Source organism: Prinia subflava, chromosome 20 (genome assembly GCF_021018805.1).
Source record: "Prinia subflava isolate CZ2003 ecotype Zambia chromosome 20, Cam_Psub_1.2, whole genome shotgun sequence".
Lineage (NCBI taxonomy): Eukaryota > Metazoa > Chordata > Aves > Passeriformes > Cisticolidae > Prinia > Prinia subflava.
In genome coordinates, this window is record NC_086266.1 from 654,578 (window position 1) to 681,857 (window position 27,280).

Here is a 27,280-nt window from a genome sequence, read left to right on the forward strand (position 1 = left end):
TTACCTCATCCCAAGCAGTTGTGCAAATCAAGCCCATGTTCGCATTCATGCTGTCACTGATAATGGATCTTGTGTCAAATAAGAAGAGAGTAAAGGACCTGATAATAAGTGCAATTATAAAACATCAAAAGTGGTAGATCAAAGTGGATTTCCTTTATTCCACTGTGTACAGTCACTTCAGAGCTTTTCAGTGTTCCTGTCATGCAGTCCTGACAGGATGTATTAATTTTCTCCATTATCCTAGCAACAAGTATGGCACACTTCAGAAAGCAGCTGACAAATGCAGCCCTTCATTATTACTCTGTCTTACTTTTATTCATTTTGTTTATAAAAACACTTTTAAAATCCCCTTCTCCTGAGAGTCTCAGGCACGATGATAGCCATCAAATGGCTGATAACCTTGTGATAAACAAATTCAGGGACAAAGTCTCAAGCCTTCCAAGTACCGACACTCTTCAAAAAAAGGACTGAAGTTTACAGCCTCCAAAAATTTCAGTTCCACTGAGCTCATGTTAGATGAGCTTGAAAACCTCACCTAAATATTGCTGGTTTAATTCGTCTTGGAAGACTATCAAATTTCTGCACAGTTACTAAATTCTGCGTGGGGATTTACGGCATAGATTGGCAACTTCACATACAAATTGTCTCTGGAAAAAAAAATAAAGCTCAGGAGTTAAGCAAACGAGCTCAGCTCCATCCCTCCTGCCTCATCCCCACGGGTGCCATGACTCAAACCCTGGTGTGGCTGCTCAGGTTCACCCCTTCAGCAGCAGCCAGGAGCCTCTGGAACGAAACATGCATGACAAGAAAACAGCTCTGCAGCATTTTCCCACTGGAGGAAATTAGGAGAGAGGCTCTGAGCTGGTGGTTCTTCAATAAACCCTGCTCAGGCTTGCAGGCATGTTTGCTTTTGAGCTGATCACAAAATGCTGCAGCTGGTATTGCCAATATACAGAGGAACACGGACTCCAACACTGAGAAAGCAAAACAGGAATCAAGGAAATCGCACAATATAAACAAGTGCACGCAAAATGAAGTCCTGAAGCAATAGATTGTCATATAAAACTGAATATCCTTGCTGAAGCCAGGAAAGCATGACAATTTGCACTAAGTGAGAAGATAATATTCCCACAAAACTCTAAATACTATTATATCTGACATCCAGAATTTCACAGGATAAAATCTACTCCATGCATGCTAATGTGAAGTACCACGCTCAAAAAGTACACAACGCTATTCTGAATTTAGAGTATACTTCACTAGCATTAACTTCCATGACTAGTTTGAAAAATAAATCTAAATTCATTAATTCAGTTGCCTATGACACGGCCCTGCACAGCTGGAAATAAACTGAGGAACTCCACCAGGAGTATCTGTTAAATATCAGTACAAAGGCAGATGCAGCAGTTTCCCCTCCTATCATATGAATATTATGGCAATGATGCGTAGAAGTGATTTACATCTTCATTATTTCTAGGCTGCAGGAATTGCCATTGCAAGTACTTTGCAGAGTCATTTGCTAACATTTAAGCAAGTTATGATTAATGCAATTTGAGTAGAATACATATTGGACAGATAGATTATAGCCCTGCTGACACTGTATGTACAATAATTAGTGCTGTGACAACAGCTAATTATTTATAATTTTAAAGCTTAAGGATTTTATCCATAAATATTGTGGTTGAAGTTAATAGATTGGTTCTTTCCATAGCCAAAACAAGGTGACAGAAATTACGCATTAAATAAATGAATGATTTCTTATCAATATTTAAAACTAATGTAATGCCAATCAATAACATCCCTAGACATTCAAAGCATTTCTGCAAAGTATTACTGCCAAAATTAGTATATAAAGCACCCACATCTCATCCCACCTGCTGTGCTGTGCAACACAATGAAACTTATTAAAAACCAATTGAAAACATAAAAACCACCTCCTTAAAATTCAAGAGATCTAAGATATCAGTAAGAAACTCTGCTCCAGCTCTATGAAAGACCTGTGCAAGGACTGGAGTGAAAAAACAGATTCTCAGATGGACTCCAAGGGAATGACTTCACAGATTTCAATATTGCTGCTCTAGGAGAGCACGTCCAAACTGCCCAGCCTGCAGGCAGCAGCAGGGCTGAGCTGCCTGCCAATGGCCAAAGTGCTGCTCTGCACAGAATGAGCACAGACACCCGAGAATTCAGGCATCAGAACGCCCAGGAAACTGAGAGGAGTTCGCTCAAGAGTGAGCACAGGGTCTCTTTCGGAGTGGAAGTTCTGACTTCAAAATACTCCAGCAAGTTTGAACCTTTAGGAAAAGAGATTTGAAAGACTGAAGGTGATGTGGTTGGGCTGGGGGAAGGAAAAGGTGTTTTGCTGACACATTCAGATGATGCAGGACTTGCAGCAGTCCCTAATGGGCACTGAAGGACCTATTCCAATACACCTGGCCCCTCTCAGTTACCTGTGCCCCAGGTATAATTTGGGAGGGGAGAACAGCACTGCAGTGACTGCTGCAAGCATCAGTGCCTACTTTCCTACCCCTGCAAAGCCCATTAATCAACCTGTGCACAAACAAGAGCTGCTGGCAGTAGCAGTGCCCAGACGGGCAGGAAGCCCAGCACAGCTAAGAGGTGGGGCTGAGCTGCTGCCACCCTGCGTGGTCAAATCCCAACACTGCAATGGTCAGATCCCAACACTGCAATGGTCAAATCCCAACACTGCAATGGTCAAATCCCAACACTGCAATGGTCAAATCCCAACACTGCAATGGTCAAATCCCAACACTACCGTGGTCAAATCCCAACACTGCAATGGTCAAATCCCAACACTGCAATGGTCAAATCCCAACACTGCAATGGTCAAATCCCAACACTGCAATGGTCAAATCCCAACACTGCAATGGTCAAATCCCAACACTGCAATGGTCAAATCCCAACACTGCCATGGTCAAATCCCAACACTGCCATGGTCAAATCCCAACACTGCCATGGTCAAATCCCAACACTGAATTGGTCAAATCCCAACACTGCAATGGTCAAATCCCAACACTGCCATGGTCAAATCCCAACACTGCCATGGTCAAATCCCAACACTGCCATGGTCAAATCCCAACACTACCATGGTCAGATCCCAACACTGCAATGGTCAAATCCCAACACTACCATGGTCAGATCCCAACACTGCAATGGTCAAATCCCAACACTACCATGGTCAGATCCCAACACTGCAATGGTCAAATCCTGCATTCCAAACACCAACACCATACAGGGATGCAAACAGTATTCATGACTGAACTGTACAGAAGTAATGACTAAAGCTCCAAAATGCAAGGTACGGCTCTAAATTATGAGATTTTCTTAATCTCTTTTATCCATTTCCCTGTGGGTGCCTTTAGGCCCACTGGAGGTAATTTCGTGCTTTCCCACGAGTGAGGAACGCTCTGTTACTGGGAACAAAAGCTGCAATGCTCCCAGTGCCCTCCCAGTGCCCTCCCAGTGCACCCAGGGGAGCAGGCAAAGCTGGGGAAAGCTCAGCCTGCAAGACCTTGGCTGTGCTCGTTGTTCTCTGGGATTGGAGCAGCATACTGATTTTCTTTCAGCTCTTCCAATTTTCCAGCATTACAAAACATTAATAATTGATGTTTCATTGATTTGATTATTTTCTTTAGAAAGCTGTCCAGTTCCTCCACAGCTCAGAGCTGCAGAATGCTCTCAGAGGCATTCACATTTATCAGTATTTCTCTGACTCACTCAGTATCAGTTTATTAGCCTTAATTTGTACCTTTGTGTTTACCATCAAGGAAGCTGCTTTTTGATTGACTCTGAAGAAACAATCCTTAAAAACAGAAACTGAAACAAAAGCTTTCCCAGCAGAACAATTTTTAAAACTTAATGATTCTTGAACAAACTTCTTGGTTTCATTTAGTTGGGTAGCAACTGCTCAGTGCAACAAAGAAGCCATTTCTAACAGAAGACTCATATCCCCGGCTCCTTTAAGTGCTTTTGGTACCAGATTAAATATTAATATCAAACAAACCGTTCAACTATTTTTTGCATTACTATTCTGTGAGGGATCACACGATGAAGCAGGTACAAGACATATGTCAATATTAAATGTACTTAGCTTTTCTTTAAAGTCAATGTATCAATTTACACAAACAAAGGTACTCATCTTCCACCTCTTTGTTCTTGGACATCTGCATCTCATCAGGAGATGAAAGAACGGGTCAGAAATGCACTGAGGCTGAATTACATTGAGAACTGCAGAACCTACAGGCAGACACCTGTGCCCCCCCACTAGTTTAATAAGAGATCTGACAAGACACAAGAAGCAATCCTAATTTCTAGGTACATTGAAAAAGAGAGAAATCAGAACAAAAGATTCACATTTTACTTGTTATTACATTCCTGCCACAAACATGTATACATGCAATTATCACTACAAATACCTTAATCTGTTTTATTTAGAATTCCCCATATTTTATCTCACAGACAGAAAATGATGAAGAACCAACTTTCACACAGTCACCAGCAGCTGAGAGCACCCCAGCCCCCCGGGGCCTGTGTGGCTTGCAGTAGACCTTGCACCCTTTAGATGTACAATAAAATAGAGAATTGAGTGATTAAGCACAATCTGAGCTGAGTTCCTCTTTCTGCATTATCACCCAGAGTCCCTTCCCTTCACACATCCAACCTGTGGATGCAAATGTCAGCTTGAAGCCCTACCCTAATCAGGACTGAAAGTGAGAACAGATGCCTAAAAATGAAGCGAAAGCAGGAAACCACAACAAAGTATGGGGGACAAACTGTGTTCCTGCAGATTTTATTGTTTCTTTTTAAATCATAATTGGCCCTAATTACACTGCTTAAACGTTAATGCACAACACCTGGCCTCAGCTGGATAGAAAGGGGGAACAATGTTTTCCTCTCTCCTCATTGACAGGAATTCAAATTCAGCCCTCCAAAGCTGGGCCTGCCCCTGTGCGATGGGCTGAGCTGTGTGCCAGGGACAGCACAGCAGCTGGGCTGAACCCAGCTACGCCTCTCCAGGCACACTGAAACCTGCACAGGCAAAAGCATTTGTTCCTTACAGTATCTGTTTGGAGCTTTTAGTAACCACGGAACACGGAGAATGTGGGGTTTGCACTTTCTAAGAGCATAACTCAACCAATAAAACTGAAGATCAAGGAAGTTTTCTCCATTTGTCTGGTCACTAAGTGGCAGCACATGCTTCATTTCATAAATAATTCAAGGCAATAGGAAGTCTTAACTTTGAGGTAATTATTAGCAAAAATAGTGCTTTCTATAAGAAGCACAACCAGCAGCATAAACAAATACTTGTACTCTTGGGAATAATTACATTTACATTCATTAAATGCATATTTTTCAAGGACATCAGTGCAGATAAGCATGGGTTAGGGCATAGTATTTCTTGCAATTTGCATATGATGCTGCAAGGAAAAACGTATTTGGCTCCATCACAGTTTCACAAAAGATGAGACATGCTGCAACAGAACTACACATAAATCCAGACATATTAGCAATAGGAATTAAAAGTCACACTTTTGCATACATTTATATGACACCACTCTTGTTAGTGCTCCTAAATAAAGTTGATTCCACCAGGAATGGACTTTTTTTGCTCCCCCCCAGCTGTTAGGACAGGTTCCCTGGAACACTGCACTGCTGAAACCATCAAATATACATCAGAACAAACGAGAGCAACCCAAACAAACGGGCCCCGCTCCCTGCTAGATCTGTGTGTCATCCACAGCCATTAATAAAACAGAACTCCCCAGCAAACTCTGGGTGATATTTCATTCAGAAACCAGGCCATGCTGGGCACGATTTCTCTCAACTCTCCAGCAGAGTGGGTGAATTATTTGGGTTTACATAGCATAGCTGAAACCTTCTCATTCATAAAATGTATGGATTAGTCAGCATGTAAATGATAGCAATAATTAATTTAGCCACGTGTATTTACACATAATGAGTGCCTTTGCCACGAGCTATTATTAGCACATATAAGTTAATTCATATTAAGATAGCAGAACTATGTCTGATAATGCCAGCAGAGTGCTTGAATTTTGGAACAAAATCATGTTCTATTCCTGTTGTGGCAACTGGCTCAAGGAATGTCAAATCACGCAGCCCTTGCTCAGGTAAAACCCTCAGTTCAAACAAAGGAAACAGCTCAGAAGCCAAATAAAGGGCTGCTCCTTTTTCCAGCAGAGCCAGTGGAGAGTGGGCAGTGCTGCTGGGCTGCCCTGGGAGTGCAGCTGGCAGAGCCCGGGGCTGCTGCGCTCGCTGCGCTGCACAGCAAACCCGCCTGACACAGCTCGAGTCCTGCACCCTGCTGGAGAACGGGCCAAGGGTCAGTGCTTGCTGTGCCTTGGTGTGCACAGGGCAGTCACCAAGGATAATGCTCCAGTGGGAGACAATAAAATGCCTGCAGTACATTCCTCTGCCTCGCTAGATGCAGCAGACACAAATGCAACTGATAATGAAAGGGGAGGCAGCCTTTTCCACACACCAAATGCTTTGTAAATGTATTTAAAAACACTGATCTACTGCAGTAAAGTTAATATGCTGTTTTCTATTCAAATATTAGTCCAATTTCTCTGGTTCTCAATGAACAACGGCAGCACCTCATTTACATTTGTTTCAAAGCAATTTGACTTTTTCCAGTGGTCTCAAAATAGCCACATTCCAGCCCACGGATAAGAAAATCACTGTTAGTTCTGTTCCAAAGAAACAGGCTGCAAGGTTTAGACAGGCAGAATTCTCCTCAATAATTAAAATATTGTGGAACCCTCCACAATAATTTTCAGTGAAGGATTGCCTCAAACCAGGTGCAGGGTTTTGCACCCGGTCTTGTTGAATTCCATGCGGTTTGTGCAGACTGAGCTCTGCAGGCTCCCCATGTCCCCGTGCGGGGCATCCCTTCCCTCATCCCCCCACAGCCCTGCTGAGGGTCCCCTGAGCCCAGCTCCACTGCCCTGCTGCCACCTCTGACCCGAGGACTGTCCCCGCTCCTCGCTGGGCAGATGTTGACCAGATGTTGATGATTGCCATGTCCAGCGTTTGGCAGATGTACAGACAATGCTCAAGGGATTACACCACATCCCCCGTTCAACATTTTCCAGGGCATGTACTCAGCAAAGCCTGCCTCTAACAGAGGAGATGACATGTAATTACAGGTGAGACACTGCACTGACACTTTGCACATCAGCCACTCCAAATGCAAAGTGGATTAATTAGCAGTGTCCACCCCACTCAAGAGCCCTAGGAATCGAAAAATTAGATCTGGACCCATCAAAGGATTACAAACCAACTGCCTCCAGCTGAGGCAGAAAAGCCAAGACACTGGAATAGAGGAAAAACTTCAAAATAAACTGACCCTGCTACAGCTGGAATCAGAAGGACAAACGACACAGGAGACAAAAAGCTGTGATTAACACCTTGTCAGGGGAGGGCAGCAATGCAGCAGGATAATAAAGGGAAGGTTCTCACTTAATCCTGGCACAGGTTGATTAGATGTGGATTTCTTTAATTTCTTTGCATAAATCTTTAATAAACACTTGCCTGTTTGGGTTACCATAGCTAAATATCTTGACCTGTATTCTACCAGAAATCCCCTTTATTTAATAACTAACTTACTACTGCACATGTCCTTCTGTGATGTGTAGGGATTATTATTTCACAAATGGGTCCCACCAGCTCGTTCTCAGATGTATCATCTTCAGATTCAATAAGCTTCCAGCATAAACAAGAAATTGAATGCCCTTTGTCCTTATTAGCTAATAGAAAATTAATTTTTAGTGTTAATTTTTGGGCTTGGTTCTTTTGCCAAGTTAGGCAAAAGGGCATCTGTTTAGGGCATCTGCTACACCCACAGACAATAGAGACAAGTCAGAGATGGAAAGATCTACTGGGTTATTCCTTTGACTCCAAATTGATGAAGAGCAGCAATCAATAAATAATCACACGCTTGTCACATCCTCTGTAGTACGTACTCAAATGTGTCGGCTGGTTTTAAACAACTGCAGCCACAAAACCTCTACCACTTCATTTACTGCATTTATTGCTTCATACTACTGTAGAACAGACGAGCTGGAAGGATTTGATAGTCAATAGAAACAGAACAGCTTTACAGAAGCAAAGGAGGAGCCAACGCACCCACCCAGTGTGATCTCCCTCAGTCAGAACAGGCTTCAGCCCCTGACCCTCCCACCCACCCTCCCAGCCAAGGGCTCTGAGGACGTGGCAGGGCATTCCCGTGTGGCTGACTCCTGTTAGGGACTGTGCTCTGAGCTGCTCACAGTGCCAGCTGCAGCTCTGTGTGTGCCAGCTGCAGCTCTGCAGCTCTGTGAGTGCCAGCTGCAGCTCTGTGTGTGCCAGCTGCAGCTCTGTGAGTGTGCCAGCTGCAGCTCTGCAGCTCTGTGTGTGCCAGCTGCAGCTCTGCAGCTCTGTGTGTGTGCCAGCTGCAGCTCTGCAGCTCTGTGTGTGTGCCAGCTGCAGCTCTGTGAGTGCCAGCTGCAGCTCTGCAGCTCTGCCAGCATCACCCGCCGTGGCAGAGCCCACAGAGCTGCTGCCCTGCACCCTCCTGCTTTCAGTCACCTGATTATTATTAAGAACTTGGATTATCTCCACAGCTTCAGGCCCTTCGGAAAACCCTTTCCTTGAACAACAAGTCCCAAAGACACAACTGCAGCTTGCGCTGCTCTGAGGGTCTGTGATCTGCTCCACCCTGGTGTGGCAGTGCTGGGAGTGACCCGTGTGACAAGTGGCAATGACAGCTGCGATGTTTCATCGCTCCTTGACAAGACCCGTGTACACAGGCAGCCCAAAACAGCGTTTGACTCGCTGGCTCCATTTATCTCATTTACTGGCCCTTAAGGCCCCTTTCAGCATTTCTGCTTTCCAGAGCAGCTCCTATTAAATATTTTATATTTGGTTACTATCCCCGACATTGAACTTCATTCCATTTGCTGTGTATCCTTCTGGATCTTTGAAATGTTTGGTATCGACTTGTGTGTCAGGGATGATGTTTTAATGCCTGCAGTTTAAATATCAGATAAGAATCACATTTCTGACACATTTCATGACAATTTCTCATCAATATTTTTACATCCCTACCACTGTGTCATGCTATCATCCCCGTATTTCAAATACTAAAAGCCCAACCAGCTAAATTGTAACGCTGTAATAAACACCTACATTTTTATAATTTTAAAATTGAAAATACTATATTAAAGTATATTTAGTAATTAACGTCTCAAAACATAGGCAATAAAGGCAGCAAGTATCCCATTTAATGATCTGTTTCACTTCCCTGTTTCAACTACTCCTACTTCTATGCTACAAAATACTATGTGGGAAACCAAGGTTTCAATAAATTAAAAATATAAGAACCAATTATCCTTGACTCAATAAAAGCCTTCTGCAGAAACGAAACAGTTGTGCAAAGTCTGACCTGATACCACCTAGAAAACAGATAAGAATAAAGAAATTCTTCCCAGTTAATAACAAAATTCTTTATTAAAGAGCTTTATGCATACCACAGCTTAGAATGAACCTGTAGAAGAGAAGAGATAAAATAATCTCTCTCTCTCTCTCTAAATATATATCTCTGTCATTTGGGCTCTTCAGAGGACTGGCTCATTTTTTAACTGTATCTGTATGATGGGAAGTACCACAAGTCTTGATTTTGATGAGCTTTTGTCTAATGCAAATACTGAAAACCACTGCCTGGAAGCCTTGTTTGGGAGATTAGAAAACTGCCAGCTGATAAGGTTAACAAAGTTAACTGAGTCTTTGCTTATGTCTTATGTCTACGACAGAGTATTATTCTGGTTTGGCTTTGTTTTTGCATCTTTCCCACTATTTCATTAACTGATAAACCCCATTGCACATGCTGAGCACAGGTAAGCATCTCCAGCAGCACCAGACAATCTGGTGTGATGAACACACACAGGGGATTTGCAAATGCTCTGAATTCCACCCAGCACGGTTTGTCACCTTTCAGCCTCTGCAATCTCCATGAAACCAGGCTTGCTCTGTCCTGGATGTTTTCTCTCAGGATGACTGCAGATTTCAGTCACAGCTCACCACAGAGCTGGGGTGACCCAGGAGCAGGGCAGAAGCAGTCTCTAACCAATTCCTGTTCTGCTAGTCTTAAGGAAATAAAATAGCCAGCAAGAAAAAAAGATTTTTGCAAAAACTCAGTTGCTTTAGACTCTACTTATTCTGGCTCTTTATTTAACATTAATAAGCACTGTTTGAGTTGCCAAGCAATTGCAAATAAATGTGTTTGTTTTATTGCAGGTACAGCTGTACCATTGTTTTTTGTCATTATCAGCCACCAAGCAATGTGTAAGATAGCAAGAAGAAAGCTCAAAAAATTCCACTAGAGCTGGCTGGTGAAGTACAGAAAATGCTTTCTATTTGATTTTGTATTAAAAAGAAATTGGATATCACAAGTCTAAAATGGTGATGCCAGAAAGATATTTTGAGAGGTATTGCAGAAGGCTGCCTTTAGAGAAAAGATGTCAACAAAAATGAGTGACTGAAATAATGTGGAGTACTTCAGACACGGACAAGAGGTACTAGGGATCAGAAATGAATTATTACACTCTAAAATGATCCAATAAAAATCGAACTGTAGTGCAGTAATCAGAAAATGTATTGGAAAAGAGATAGGTTATAAAAAGAAAAAGGAGCTTTCAAGTACTGTAGGCTATTAGCTACTGAGAAATCTGGATTCAGGAGATTACATTCCTAAAAAAATATGCACACAACCAAACACAGCTGAACTTGCTGTTCAATAGGTAGTGAACTATAAAAATTAAAAAGATAGATCGGAGACAGAATTACAGGCTAAAATAAAAATAATCAATGCAACCATCAATAGGAATTTTGAAATGAAAACTGCACTGGCTGAACACACAACCACGCAGGCTTCAGGAAGAATGACTCAATTATGTTTTTCCCACAGGCAAAGACATGAAAGATGGTTGTAGACACATGGAGCACATGACAGAAAGCATTTGGGCAGTGCCCCTTGCTGCCGAGGAAGAACTGCAGCTCTCAGCAGTGAGTAACTGCAGATGCCCTGGAAGAAGCACACTGGGCTGGGCCGCCTTTGGCAGGGCAGCCCCGGCCCCGCAGCCCCCGTGCCCTCCTTCCCACCCTGCCACAGCCCCGCGGGGGGAGCCTGCCCTACCCCAGCCAAGGAGGAGCACTGGAACCACTGCAGCTGGGGGAGACAGGGAGTGGGGGCTTCTGGAAAAGGCACAACATGTGAACGCTCACTGCTAGTCACATATGCCTCCTTAAAAATAAATATCATTATCATCTTCCTTATAAAAGGAAATGATGTAATATCCTGGGAAACTTTCTGGCCTCAACAAGAATTTACAAGTACATAAAAATAAATTTGGAGATTCTCCCTTCACCGGGAGCTTTATTGCCTTACAGGAAAAAGCTCCACCCCCGTCTGTGATCAGCAGCACAACCTAAACCTTTCCATGGTAATCAGAGGGTGCAAGCATCCACAAGTTGTTTTGTCAGGAAGAAAATAACTGAGAAGTGTCTAGTGCTGAGCTGTGAATCCTGCACTGCTCATCAGGCCCCACTGGCACTGCACAGCTCGCCAGCAGCTTCTCTTGCTCAACAATTCAAGGAGATTCAAGATTCAGTTCCAGCAAATTCCATCAGATACATTCTGATTGTGTGACTGGAGCGATGTTTGTACCAAATTATGCAGAAGAACACAAATTCCAAGCATGCACTACGACCCTGCCACTCCTGCCCCAGTAAAGGACTTGCTCTCCAAGACCTCAGCGTGACGGGGCAATAATCAAGTTTGCTGTCTCAAAAGCATTCTCTGGGAAAGATTCATCAAACAGGACGTTCTGGAACCCAAAGGGCCACTTGACACTGATGCTGAACAAAGCAATGAGAAGGGCAGACAAGTCTGAACAACACTCACCATGACTTTGGTACAAGTGAAAGCTAGGCATCAATTCATAACATACATTTACTCAAAAATAATTGTAGGCAGAGAGGGAAAAAGCTTAAAAGCTACATTGGAAGATGAGAGTAAAACCCTTTCAATTAAATGAAAGGAGTGATAATTTAGATTGCTGCTGCCTCCTTAGGGCACATCCACCATACTTGCTGTATCACACAGGGGAGAAAAGTCAAGAGATTTTGTTTTCTGAGCTTTAATGCCAGTTTACTGATTTCTGGAATAAAAATGAGACCTGACTCTTCTCCTCAAGCTTTCCTTCCTCCCCTCCTCTGCCAGCATGAAAGCAAAAAAATCTGCAGGGATGAAAATATTACACACCCTTGTGCAGATGCACTCATAGTTTTTACTATGCTGTGAGCAAAGGTCATTTAGATTCTGGAATACAGAAAGTATTTCTGCTACATTTGAAACACTGTTTCATTATCTTTAATGTAAGATACTAAATATTGATATTTGTATCTAAATTAGTGTTCATTGTGCTTAAAAGAGAACCACAAAAAAGGGATGTTTTAATACTGTGCACTGATTTTAACAGACCACAGGAAAATTGTAAAGATTAAAATAGCAGACATGCAGATGCAACGCCCCTGTTAGTCAGAAAGAGTAATAAAGATGGTAATTCTAAAAGGCACAATTTCCCCCACAATACTGACAACAAAGTCATTAACTGTATTTCCATAGCTAAACAATTTCATGAATGCCTTAAATACTGTGGGCACAGCTCGGGGCTTGCCTGGCATTGCAGCTGAGGTGCTGCTGCTGCAGTGCCCAGAGAGGCACCTCACACTCACCAGGGCAACTCTGGTACCCCCACGCTGCCTGTGAGGCAGCAACGCCTCCACAGGAGCCCCCCGGGCCAGCAGGAGCCCCCAGGGCCAGCAGGAGCCCCCCGGGCCACAGGAGCCCCCAGGGCCAGCAGGAGCCCCCAGGGCCAGCAGGAGCCCCCAGGGCCACAGGAGCCCCCAGGGCCAGCAGGAGCCCCCCGGGCCACAGGAGCCCCCCGGGCCACAGGAGCCCCCAGGGCCACAGGAGCCCCCAGGGCCAGCAGGAGCCCCCCGGGCCAGCAGGAGCCCCCAGGGCCACAGGAGCCCCCAGGGCCAGCAGGAGCCCCCCGGGCCAGCAGGAGCCCCCCGGGCCAGCAGGAGCCCCCCGGGCCAGCAGGAGCCCCTCACGCTGCAGAGCCCCTCACGCTGCCCCCAAAGGCCCTGCTGCCCCGCAGGGCTCACGCGCTGCCCCACGCCCCGGAGCCCCCGGAGACACGGGCAGAGGAACAGCCCCACCTCAGCACCAAGAGACCACAAAAACTCCACCACGAAACCACAGAGGGCTTTCATTAGGGCCCTTTTCTGTCAAATACCTGAAAGTATCATAAATCAAACATCTGACAAGCTACAGCTAACCAGAGACGTTGAAGGAATTTCACCATGGGGGCTTTTGCATTTTATTGATGAAGTTGCCTTAATCTGTTAGGTACCTTAAATGATCTGATAGGCAGGAGTGTACAAACAGAATGCAATCCATAGCACAACAAAAAGGCAAAATAAAGCATGCAAGGAACAAAGAGAAAAATATTAAATGACACCGAGGGAATGGGATTAAGATCAATATTTACCTTTATATTTTCAAGGCTACTTACACATATTTAACCTAATGGGTCTACTTGCAAATTAGTAATTCAATTTCTTAATTGCACCACTGTAAATAGAGAGTGACAGGCCAGGAGCTAATGGATATACCTCAGTCATCATTATTAGAAACACAATCCTGCCTAGAGAGGCAGCCACATGCCCCCTTCTCAGAGCATGTATTGTTATTGTAATGTAGCTGTTGGTAATAATTTCCTGGAAAAATGAGAAAGCCAGAGATCAGCTTAATGCCTGACTTGTTTACAAAACAACAGTAAATAACAGCAACACCAATTGCAATGCTGTCACTGTCTTACATTAAACACATGACTTTTATGAAGAGCCAAATTCAAGCCTAATTTAAACAGGTGTGAATTCACAGTAGGTCTGTTGATACACACCATAAATTAAATCAGAGCCTGTCCTTAGCTAAATCCTCCCCATGTCTGCACTGCCACAGCATTCAGGAAGCTGTGCCTCTCACAGCATCAGCCATTCCAGCATTTCCTTTACTAATTACCTTTATCCCCTTCACAGACACTGTTAAGATACTGAATATGAAGTGCAAAGAACGAAGGTGACTTGTCCAAAACTCACCCAGCTGCCCAGCAATCAAAATGAAAAATCACCAGAGACTTAAGGACAGTCAAAAGCTCTGTTAAATGGATCACTGCTCCCAGGCTATAAAACAAATACTTAGATGAATTACACAAGAATAATCTTACATGTTTCTAGCTCATTAAACTCAGCTTTGATCTGTAACCTACTAAATTCTCTACTCCATCTACTTATTAATATATGGCTAATATTATCATCCCATCTTTGCAGCCTGCTGTTTAAAATGGTTTTATTATTAGAAGTATTGTTTCAAATACAATCTGATCCCACGATTCAGACTCAATTCCTTCAGCCATCATCCAAACCCAATGTCTTGGGAACACACGAGCAGGCCCCAACAAACCTCCCTGTGCAGCAAACCCTTCCGAGAGGCTGGAGGACAGGCAGCACTGCACTGTGGAAATGGGCTGGCACCTCAAAATCAACTGATTCCAGCAACACAACAAAATGGGATAGTGCAGAGTGCTTAGTCCTCAAAGGAATATTTAATTAGGAACAAGCCTAAAATCTCTTTTTTAACCCCGAGCAGGTAATGTAATGCTCTTGAGCCTACATTGGACATTATGTTTGGCACTGGCAGACGTCCAGGTGAAATTACGTAATTATGAGCTTCATATTTGATGAATTCAAACATGCAAGTATAGAAATGCCATTTATAACTGAAACCTCTTCCAGTTATAGTAACCTTATGACTACAGAGGCACTAAAAGATGTCGTTGTCAACAATGAAGTGTCAATATTTAATAACATCTAGACCTGCCATAACATGCAGCCATTAAACACAGAAATCAAAACATCAGCTAAGCTTGTTGATCTTAAGCATGATAAATTTGTTTACTTACTATACTTTGTAAGGAAACAGAGTAGCTTTTAATCAATTTTAATGCAGAGATAAAAAATACTAATTTCCCATGTTACTTAATTAAACACACATTATTCCTTTCTGTGACACACTAAATCGTAGGAAAAGCAAATGAGTAAAAAAATCCTGAATAAGAATGAGTATTTAGAAAACACACATACACAACCCCCAAATCCTTGTGTCCCACAAGCTCACTCTCCACTCACAGAGAAATGCAGAGCTGAGATACAACAAGGACCTGTTCAGTCTGTGCTATTGATGAAGGAAAGTCTTCAAGTGTAGCACAAGATTAGAGGTAAACAGAGAATTTAGGGCCCCAGGTGGTCTTTCTCAAGTCACCTAGCGGAAAAGCCTTAAAGCTACGTCCAGAAGCCACAGGAACAACTGGATGCAAAATGTGATATAAATGTACATGCCTAGATTTATTTTAGATCCTAATTCATAGGCCACCAAATTCAAATGAGAAATGTCTTATGACACAAAAATGAAGAATGTGGGAGAGTTACTAATCTCTAGAGAAATGATGTTTTAACAAGGTCACTGTTTCATTTTTTTGTCTTATTTTCTGTCTAAACTATAAATACAATACACACAGCCAACAATCCCTTCACCTTGCATACAGTACAGGGATGTAGGAAGGAAGGGGGAGAAAAGAAAAAAGAACAGAAAGAAAAGAGCAAAGGAGAGCAAGAGAAGCAGCAGCAAGCCGTGAGTGAATTCCTCCGGAGCACCCAGAGGCGTTTCCGTTACCATTCTCCCCGTCCGACTTCCTCTCGGGGTCGGTGTCGGTGAGGGACAGCGCGGAGTTGGCGCGGCTGGACAGGCAGGAGCTGTGCTCGGACTTGGCGCCGCTGATCCACACGCGCAGGGCGCGCTCCGGGGACGCGGCGGCCTCGCTGTCCGTGTCCGAGCCGCCCTCCAGCGCGAAGCCGCGCTCGGCCGCGCCGCGCCGCTCCGCAGGGTACCCCGAGCACAGCACGCGCGGCGCCTCGCAGAACTCCAGCTCTGCAAAAACACAAGCCGGGGAGAAACGGGCTGGTGAAAAGCCGGATCGCTCTGGTTTTGTTTGGACAAGCTGTTCTGAGAATTAACGCTGTTCACAACATTACAAGATGTTTTATGGTCAGTGACTTGCTGTCTAATCTAAGGGTAATACAACTAGAAGAATTCATAGTAAAATATACGGTGCTGCACTGTAATTGTGCCTTTTTGTCTGATAGAAATATGTATTACAGCTCAAACACACACACCCACACACTGATAGGTGCACTTCAATTTACAGCTGAAGGGAGCATCTGCAAACACAGATACCTTCTCACGTTTTGCCAGGAAGGCAACAGCTCCAAATTATTCTCAGTATGTTTTTATCCTAGGACAAGTGTAGCAAATTTGCCAGTAGAGAACTTACAAAATAACACTTAAAATATCTGGTTTACCACCAAGACAACGAAAGGGTACTTACCATGGGCGTGCTCTTTGAGAGTGCTGTCCTTGCATATTCACACCAGTGGGTCTGGGGTCTCCATGCTGGTGCCTACAGGAAGCTCCCAGAGGAACAGTGACTACCAGGACTGTGCAAGGGCCACCTGGTGGCACCTGGCCAGCTGGGATTTGAGAGCTGTGCAGTGCCACGAGTTACTGCTCACCGCAGCTGTGGGCAGCAGACACCCAAGGACAACAGAAGGGGGACAGGACCCGTCATGTGAATATGCAGAGGAAACATTCTCCAAGAACTACAGGTAAGTAACACACATCAGCAAATTCGCAACTTCCCTTTGAGGGAGCCTCTGCATATCCTCACTTGTGAGAATCCAATTACAAATGCAACTCACAGGGACCATGACAGGGAGTTCTAATTAAATAAGGATTACAGAACTGCACTCCCTAATTGAACATCAGACCTGGGATGCCATCTTGAGAGACTAAATACTATATCAAATATGCATACAGTATTTCAGTTTCTAGAAAAGAAACGTTAGAGACAAGAGTCATTGATCAAGACTAAGGACAAATACTCATTTCTACTGTCATCCTAACTAAAGCTTTAATCTGCCAAACGAATCCACTTACAGCTAGTGAGAAGAATGGTCCTGATTTTAAGCACTCTCTTGAAGTAACAAAAAGCCCTAGAATTTTCTGAAGGTATCAACCACAACCTACAAACCAAATGCTAAGACATGAATTGCACCACCTGAGGAAACTGTAAGTCATCTGTCTCTATATATCCTTTTTTTGCCATCCAAAAATTCCCGAAGGTCTTGGTTGTAGTCTTGGCTTTGAGCTCAGGGAACAGCAGCCTCATTATTGAAGGGCAAGGGAAGAAGGCGGGGAGCAAACAGAGAAGGCTGACTCCAGGGTTTGATGGAGATGGCTGAGAGAAAACAGCCAAAATGTTTGCAAGCACTTGTGTGGGGAATATTTGGCATTTGAGCTTCGTCTGCCTTGCAACAGGCGTGACTTCAAGAAACACCATCTGATCCTTCCACCCCTTTAAAAGAGATCTTTGCTTATTTTCACCATCTGAGGAACTTCCCCACAATTAAAACTCTTCCCATAACTTCAAGAATCTCCTCAGCTGCTGCCAGCTCCTCAGGGGACAAGGATGCAGGCATTTTTCCATGGCTGTCCCTCCAGGCAGATGTGCACCATTACCAGCCTGGGGCCCACGTTCTCCTCGTTTGGATTTGCTTATGCCAAGGGGAAAATTCATCCCAGTAAATCCCACAAAATGCTAATTAGATTACACATTTTTAAGAAGGACAGAATTTACCCTTCAGTCTGTATGTTAATTCCTTTTTTTGTTGTTGTTGTTGTGGAACGAAAGAGAATTTTTATACCACAACTCATGTTCAACTCAAGTTTAACACAATCTATTGCCTTAATAGCCTATTTCTTAAGTATACAAGCCTTCGCAGGATTTTAACTCCCACGGGATGCATTTTCTGAAAAGCTTTTACAATGGCAGAAGTGGCTGCTTTTAGTCTGCGTATCTAACCTTTTTACCTAAAATACTACATATTTCCACAAGGAGATAAAGTTCAAGTAGATTCATAGCTTTGGTATTACCACAAAGACATACTCACAAGAGAAAGGAGAGAACATTAATACAAAACTCAAGTTTTTGCATGAACAGAGGACAGAGGAAAAAAAAGTGGCAGTTATGAGGACAATGAAAGGATTTTCAACTCTGGACCCTCATGGAGCCTGTTGTAACACAATTGTTACAAAAACAAGTACTTTATCTCACACTGATACTGATTTAGTTTTTCAGGAAGTTATGCATGAAGAAATACAAAATACCTAATGATCAAGAAAAGGAAAGAAGGCTTTGTTAAAAAGCAAAACAAAAGAGATTTCACAGCTTCACAGCTTTGGGCTGGTTTCCCCTCGGGGAGTGAAGACAGGGCAGTCTCAGCACCCCTGCCACTGCCCCTGCTCTGTCCCAGTTGTCCATCACACACTGCCCAGCTCCAGGACAGGGAACACTGCAGGGTCAGCACACGGGCCTTGTCACTCCTTGGAAAGGGACTATGGCAACATCAGAACAACAAAATGTTCTTTTTAAATACAAATCCAACTTCAAGCTTAAAAAGGCATTTATTTTTTCTTCTCCAGCCAAGTTGTTCAAAGACGTGAAACTGCAGCATCAAAAACTTTGATAAGGACAAAAACCACGCGATGCACAAAGCTCAGGAGCTTCTCCGTGGCGTTTGCCTTGGCCACACGTTGAGATGGCACAGGGCTCACGCACAGGCCCTGGGGGCCGTGGGGACAATTCCCTGTGTGCAGTGCCTTGTTTTACCCAGCGTGCAGCCGCGATGCAACCCGGACCCTGCCAGCCCTGAGAAAATGAGTAAAAATCCACCCTTGGCTCCAAACAGCAGAGGAGTCAGCAGGGCCACACCGCCTGCACGGTCATGAACACACTGCTGCACAGGGCACAGAGCGCAGGGGCTGAGCGCTGGTGCTGAGCTCGGCAGTGCTGCTGAGTGTTGGTGCTGGGCTCGGTATTGGTGCTGGGCAGTGGTGCTGAGCTCGGCAGTGGTGCTGAGTGTTGGTGCTGGGCTCGGTAGTGGTGCTGGGCAGTGGTGCTGAGCTCAGCAGTGCTGCTGAGTGTTGGTGCTCGGCTCGGCAGTGGTGCTGAGCAGTGGTGCTGAGTACTGGTGCTGAGCAGTGGTGCTGAGCTCGGCAGTGTTGGTGCTGAGCAGTGGTGCTGGGCAGTGGTGCTGAGCTCGGCAGTGGTGCTGAGCTCATAGCGAAGGCAGAGCCCAACACCAAACCCAAGCTCAGCACCACTGCTGAGCTCAGCACCACCGCTCAGCCCCAACACTGCCGAGCTCAGCACCACTGCCCAGCACCAATACCGAGCCCAGCACCACTGCTCAGCACCACTGCTCAGCACCAATACCGTGCTCAGCACCACTGCTCAGCACCACTGCTCAGCACCACTGCCGAGCTCAGCACCACTGCTCAGCACCAACACTGCCGAGCTCAGCACCACTGCTCAGCACCAATACCGTGCTCAGCACCACTGCTCAGCACCAATACCGTGCTCAGCACCACCGCTCAGCACCACTGCTCAGCACCAACACCATCAGCCCAGCACCATCATACTTGGATATAATTTTTACAGCCCTAGATCTCTTTCGTTTCCCTGCCCTTTCTTAATGAGAGCTGTAATTCTTTTCAAATACTAAATTGCTCCTTTAGACCTTTGGCACTCATTTTAGCCATTCTAGTCTCTGTCTTTGAAACCTCCAGCCTGAGATTTAACCACACAGAGTTTTAATCTTTTACAAAGACACAGCCATATAATTCATAGCTGGGAAGTGACAAGTCACGGACTGATACTGAAATGGGATTTCTTGCTGTTGACCATCAGCAGGCAGGCACCTACTGACTGTCCATAAGTAAGACCAAATCCCCTCCATCGTCAAATAAATGGATACAAATGCATTGCTAATGAGTAGAAAGACGACTGGGGGGCTGACTGTTCCTCCTGACTACCCAACATGAGAGAGCTCGAAGTTGTTACCAACTTTTTTAGACAAATCCTAAAAAATGAAATCAGAAAATGAAATCATTTATATCTTAACAGGTTGAAAGCTACATGAAGAAATACCTATCGTATTGCACTGCCCATACAATCTGCTCCTAAAGCTTTCCAGTATCTGCCTTTCAGACACTTTGTCTGTGGAACTGGAGCTGCACACTGGTGACTTTCCTCATAGCTAACGTACCTCGGGCTCTACAGCCAGGAGCTCTGCAATTCTTGGTTCTGCAAAGATGCTCGAAGAGTCAGAGTTAAGAGCCTGCACTGCAGCTGAGACTAACCCAAAGAAAAGAAATCTAACAGAAAAGGCACTACCATGTTCACCTACAGTGCCTCTGGAAACTCTGCCACGCCCTGAAGGAAAGCTTGCCACAGGCTGGTAAGCAGAGCTCACACTCTGTATTGCCAGAAATATTTTGTGCCTTGTTGTTAAAATATTCACACAGTTGGAGGTGAACTAATTGAGGCAGTGGAGACAGTAACACAGAAGGCACTTAAAATGTAATTAAGCCATGATCAGAAGAGGGACACATAAGGGAGAAAGCTCTGAAAACAGAGACTCCAGAGAAAACACCAGATTCAAGCAAAAATGAGAGCAATTGTATATTAAACCATGTTGAACAACATCAATATGTACTGCTGAAAGAATCTGTGCAGAATTCAAACACTAAGGCCTCAGATAATCAGGAAAACCCACAATATATACATTTGGTTTAGAGAACCCTGATGTACTTTCATGCATGCCAAGGGGACAGGCAGCTTGAGAGGAAGAGGCCCCACCCTGACCTCAGCAATTCTCAGTCATGCTGGAGATGGAAAAACAGGAATGCCACAGGAGCATTCAGTGTCTCAGTTCTTTTGGTTTTAGTCTGTAAAAACACAGTTTAGCTCTACTGTTGGCTGTTCTGGAAGGACTGCAGCAGCAACTGTTTCCTCTGCTGAAAACTCCAGTTCACACATGCAGTCACCACATTAAGGAGGGACGAAAAACCCCAAAACTCACTATACATATATGTACATATATGTACATATATGCAACTATGAACTTCACAATTTTAACACATATAGCATATGCTCTTTGTAATAAACACTGCACTTCAGAGATACTTAGTGACAGTCTACAGAATTGTGTCTCTTTTTCCTTCAGCTTAACTATTTTACAGGAAAAAACGTATCAGAACCCCCCCAGGCTAATATCCAGTTACGTATGGATTTTTTTTCAGATCAAGAAAAAAGGAACCTTTGTAAAAGGTTTCATTGAGCAGATAGCGCTGTGTGTTAACCAGACCTGAAAACCCTTTTCCATTGTTTTTTCCTATTAAATTTGTTTCACACAAATATGCCGAGTACAGAGTCTTCACAAAAACCAGTTCCCCATAGAATGTACAAGTCACATGAGGATTTTGCCTTATTTCACATTTTCTCCATTTAGTATTGTCTCATTTCCCTACCAGCTGCTTCACCATTTCCTGAGCTGCACCATCTCGTGCTGTGTCCAATATTAGACACAGCAGTGAGAGAGCAAATGGGAAATAAACAGCACAGCTGAGCAGGACAACTGGCAGAGGATGCAAGCGGCACATCCAGAGCGGGTAGAAGTGAAACCCCCCCAACATTTGGTTGTAGGAGCTTAAACCAGTGATCTTTAAAAACACAGCGAGACCCTCGCAGGTCTGCCTGTAATGAGAGCAGTGAGGAGGCAGCCTGAGTGTGCTCAGGGCAGCTGAACCCAGCCCTGGGCAGGAGCTGGCACTGCTCAGTGCTGGCACTGCCAGGGCAGGGATGGGCAATGAGGGGTGGGCTGGAACTCAGGGGGTCTCAACATGAGGATAATTCAAACCCCAGCAGGAGGAACAGTGACCTGCCATGTAGCAGAAGTGAACATAGGACAAAGAACTATTTTTGCCAAGCTACTAAAACATATTTATTTGAATATCTTGTCAACAACATACACATTCAGAAGAGTATGGAGACCCCTCAGCTGTCCCCCTCCCACATCTCCCTGCTTTTCTTCAACTCAAAATGAGGAATCAGTGGGCAGATGCTGGGACAGACACCTCGGCTGAGTGAGAAGCAGCCTGTCAGATGCTCTGCTACTGAATAACCCAAGAGATGCTGGCCAGAAAATGTCACCAGTATTTTCCTGTTTAATACAGTCATCCTCTTGCTCAGACTAGCTTGCTGAAATTATAAGGGACAGATTTGTTGAGCGTGTTTCGAGGCTAATTTAAAAAAATAATGATACAAACGTTGTAAAATGGTGCTGAATGTCGTCAGAGACATCAAGTTTGTAAACGCCTCATTTGCAAACAATCTGCTGCTGAGCTCTAACCAGCTCAGACACACACTGATCTCTTACCACTATAATTGTAGTTATTTAGCACTTTTGTTCATTTTAATAGAACAATAATGATAGTAATGATACTTAGGAAATAGAAAGAAAACAGTATTTATGTATTTTTTATCCTTTAGTAGGACTTATAAGCCATTAAAATATATTTAACACATATAATTCTTCCAAAAAGATCATAAAATTAAACAGAAATAAAGGTACTTGCTACCAACATTTATTCCACTCAATTGACAGTTGAGATAAAGCCATTTCTACATCCAGTTTAAGGACTGAGATTTCTTTTAGTAATTCAATCTTGGAGAAAAACTCAAAAATCCTGAAATACAATGTCTGAACACTCAATGGATCACATAGGGCATCTAAACTGGAGCACCAAGCTACAGCAAACAAACACGCTCAGGTGAGGAACTCAGAGGAGCACATGCAGAGATCAGGGGTAGGGGCATCTCTTCATTTTCCCAAAGCACGGCATAAATGAGGAGTTTTCCACGCCTTGTGATGGTCACTTGACCCCAATGTGACAGCCCAGATGAGGAGCATTACTAAAGCACGAGGGACCGCAAGCTCTGTGCTGCTGCAGCAGTGTCAGCAGTGATGGCTTGCAGGAGAAGTTTGGTGTGAGTGGAGCTGTTGGGGAATGACAATAATTACCTGTGAGATGAGTATTCATCACACGGCTGAATTGAAGGCTGGATAATATTTCACTGGAGGGCTGGGATGATGTTAGGCAGAAGCTGGCCAAAGTGACACAGCTCACTTTGTAGCGAGGTCCAGAGCAGCTGTATGACACACAGATGGGTGCCAGGACTCCCTGAGCTACGGACACGGCCTGCAGCAGGCAGAGCTGCCCCTCTAGAGCTTCTAAATACTGAAAATCAGCTAAAGGGCTTCTTTACTCCTGAATGTATGCCCACCCTACGCCTAGAAATACAGTGCTGCCATTACTGCAGCAGTAAATAGTCTTGAGGTGCCCAGCGCCAGCCCTTCCTTTTCTCCACAACTCCAAAATCCCTGTCAGAGGACACCTTTCCTCTTTAGAGTAACAGAATCTTTCAGAGGCAGCCATTTCTAAGGTACAGTCAGTCTCTGCCAGCTTCTCTGTGAGCAGCACAGCCTCCAGCCAGCTGCACACCTGGCACCTGCCCCAAAAGCACAACAGCCACCACGGAGGGACTGAAGCACGACACTTCTCGTTTTTAATGTTTGCCTTCTTTTTTTAATAGATGTTATCAGACTAGGGGAAAGTAAACCAATCAACCAGCCAACCCCAAAGAAAATGTGTGCCAAAAGACCTCAAATGCTACCAACAAAGTAGTGAAAGTGTGGGGATGAGCCAAGAGATACTTCAAAAACAATTACATCTTCAATAGTCTGACCTAGCAGCTAGGGCATAAAGATGCAGAAATGATTCCGTAAGTAAAGCTTTTTTTTTTTTTTTTAATTGTCTGAAAGTAGATTAGTTTCCTAAGCATACAATACAAGTAAACTGTTAGCAATCATGCCTGAACACCAACACTCTACAGATCAATGGCCAACAATTCAACAATTAACTGCAGACTTTTAAGTAATTGCTGCTACAGTATATTTGTTTCACATCAAGACCTAAGTTCAGAAGAATTTGAGCCTCTTTGTCAAAAGGAAAACTAATTCAAGCTCTATATTGGTTAGGGTACACCCACCCTACTGTTTATCCAGATATGCAGCAATGTCATCGACTCACTGAGCTACTTCTTGACAGTTCTGGATTTTGAGACGTACAAAACTGTCTGACAGATACATAAATGAGAAACCCAGGGAAGAAATGTTATTCTGTTTCAGCATCTGCTCTACAAATGAAGATAAGCAAACCAGATTTCTGGTTCCAGAAAATGACAGCTCTTCTTTGTTTTGAAGAGAGTGACATGAAAGACACAGCAAGAGGACGTACAGTAAGGCAGCCTTGGGGCAGGGCATGTGCTGCCCCCTGCTCTGACACCAGTGCCTCACTCTGCCTTGGTGCTTGCTCCCATCTTGCTTTAACTCTTGACATCTTCTTGGGCACTCTTAAACGTTATAGCAAGAGGCTCTGTTGGTACAACAAGAGCATGTAACAGATACAAGTCCAGGTTTTGATAACCAGAATTCCAAAACATTAACTCAGAAGTTGGAGCCTCTCCTGCAGGTACTCCATCAGATTTGGGCACAGGTTACTGTAAAGGTTGCCGTGTCTCCTAGAATCACGGAATGGTTTGGGCTGGAAGGCACCTTGAAGATGATGGAGCTCCAATCCCCCTGCCAGGGGCTGGCAGGGCACTCACAAGGCCTTGGGCCCCATCCAGCCCGGCCTTGAACACTTCCATGGATGCCTCCTCCACAAATACCCTGGCTCCTGGGACACTGGCTGTGTTACTCAACCCTTCTGATTTTTACTTTTATGGTTTCTGGCATTTGACACCATGGAAAACTGGTGATTCAGAGAAGAGAATGGAAATTCACATAGTTTGTATCTGTGCACTGACAAATGGATTGTTAAGCCTGTGTAACATTTGGAGAATGCTTTTTTTTATTCTTCAGATGAGATTTGTTAGCAGGGGATTGGAAATGCACTGTGATCCTTCACTAGTTTATTTCCTCTCTCTGTAGGTTTTTTTTCTCACTTTTCCCCCTCTCTTGGATACTCACTTTTTAAATCAGAAGAATTACTTATGAGAATGGAACTATTTTTGATCATAGGAGGCATTTTTTTCCCTGAGACGATGGCAGCTGAGACAGGACTGGGAGCAGCATTACAGGAATGGTGACAGCAGGTTACAGGCGTTTGTAACAGGTCTGTGATCCAGGGAGGGAGCACCTCTTCAGCCTCGTGGGGAAAGAAGTGTCTGCACGTTCAGTTCACTCGTGAGCTTTAATTTGAGGAAAGAAAGAAAAGCATTCCCCCCCTGAGATTTCAAACGAAGGCACAAACACACAGTTTCCTCACCCCAGTTACTCCAGGGAGAGAAATTTCCAATTACTTGGCAAATCAAGAAAGAATACCAGGAGGGGGTCTGAAGCTGATGCTGCTTTTCCTTTCCTGAGTGTGCAGCTCCTCCCCACCGAGGCTGGCACAGGAGGCCCAGGGACTGCTCGTGGCCCTGCTTTTCTCCAGTGACACAGCCAGGCAGCAAAGCCCAGCACCAGGAACCCCGCCTGGGCAGGGGCACAGGAGGAGTCGCACCAAAGCTCCAGGAGCGTGGAGCCTTTTACTTTGCCGGGATTTTTTCTGGACGTGAAGCTCATAAATACCCAGAGCAGATGGTGTAACATACAGCAACAGGAGATGGAGCTTATTAGCTGTCGCTTCCTTCCGCTAGTGCACAGCCCAGAAATCTGAAGGACCTTTAAATCACCCTCTGCAGAGCCGAGTCCCTTTCAGGAGACACTGCAGGGGATAAACGGTGTGCCCTCACACAGACAGCACTTCATCATGCTTCAGGTCTCTGCTCCAAAGCACACAGGTACATTACATGGTGGAGTTCTTAGAAGATTTTCTAAAATTAGCAAAAAAACCCCAACCCAACATTAAAAGTCTAAGTATCTGGTATTAAAAAAAAAAAAAGAAAGAAGATCCTAATAATACCAAATATCTCAACTGTTTTTATACTAACCTTATCTAGTAATAGCATGTTACCAGAAGTCTTCTGTTTTTAAAAAACATTTCTTCTTTAAATCAGAATTTCAAGGCAAGTGCTTGCACAAATAACTGGTTTCATTTGTAACCAGCCTGTTTGTGCCTTCCTCTCAGTACCCAGGAATGCTCCATTCCACTGTCCCACAATCACCTTCCACAGCAGCTCAACGCACAGCTCTGAACAACTGATGCAGCTTAAAGGTTAAAAAATAACCCTTCCTTCATTAACCAATCAATCTCATCATGAAGAGAACACAGGAAACAAGAGAAGGAAGTAACTACACCCAGCTGAAGAGTCCCAAACTGCCTCCCTTCTGAAAGGCTGCATAGCAGTAGTTCTGTTAAGAGTGTTCTTTTGAGATTCCTTTTCCTGTTCTTCTCAAAGCAAATGATCTCCCTTTCGGCTAAAAACATAAACAATGCATTTCATCATGTGCAGTTTCCATGTCAATAGCTAGCCAGTGTAATATATTTAATTTTGATAGTCTTTATCACATGAGTACTAACTGGCAGGTGGAGTGAAGTGAACTGTAATACCCTGTTCCACCAGATTACCACTGAAGCTCTTAATAAATATCCCTTTCTTCATGACAAGAGACTTGGGGTGCCCCCCAATTAAATTTTCCCCTTCACTAACTGCTCTTTGTGGAAGCTTATGAACATAGAGTCCTAAATTCACCCAGATAAATGCTTCAAATCTCTATTAAAACAATGAAAAATCACCCTACTGGCATTGGTTTCCTCTGGGAGAGCTTCCAAGAACCACAGACTTGTGGTTTGTTATTCCAGCCTTACACATTACGGATTATGGGGACAATCTAATAAAGACTTTTTTTAGCTTTACGCATCATTTAAAAATAAGGGAATTGTAACTAAAAGCACATACTACCTACAGCCCAAATTCAACTCTCCGTGGCCCTGGTACAGACACAAAGCAGATCTGCTGTCTCGAATGGATTTACATAATTCTGGAATCAGAGTAGAGCATGGTCATTATGTAAAAAGCTTTTGCTACTTCACAGATGACAAAACCCCACCATGACATTTTCCTGACAGGACAATTTCCTACCAGTGCTTGGCAGCATGCCTTTTATTTAT

At 44.1% G+C, this 27,280-nt stretch overlaps 1 protein-coding gene across 1 annotated transcript in view; it reads right to left on the reverse strand.

The window, feature by feature from the left end:
• The window catches only part of TENM1 (teneurin transmembrane protein 1), a 209,518-nt gene that overhangs the window by 126,266 nt on the left and 55,972 nt on the right, over positions 1-27,280 (reverse strand). The window contains exon 3 of the mRNA XM_063416608.1: positions 15,878-16,132. Coding sequence (XP_063272678.1) covers positions 15,878-16,132 — 255 coding nt within the window. The remainder of the gene's footprint in view (positions 1-15,877; positions 16,133-27,280) is intronic.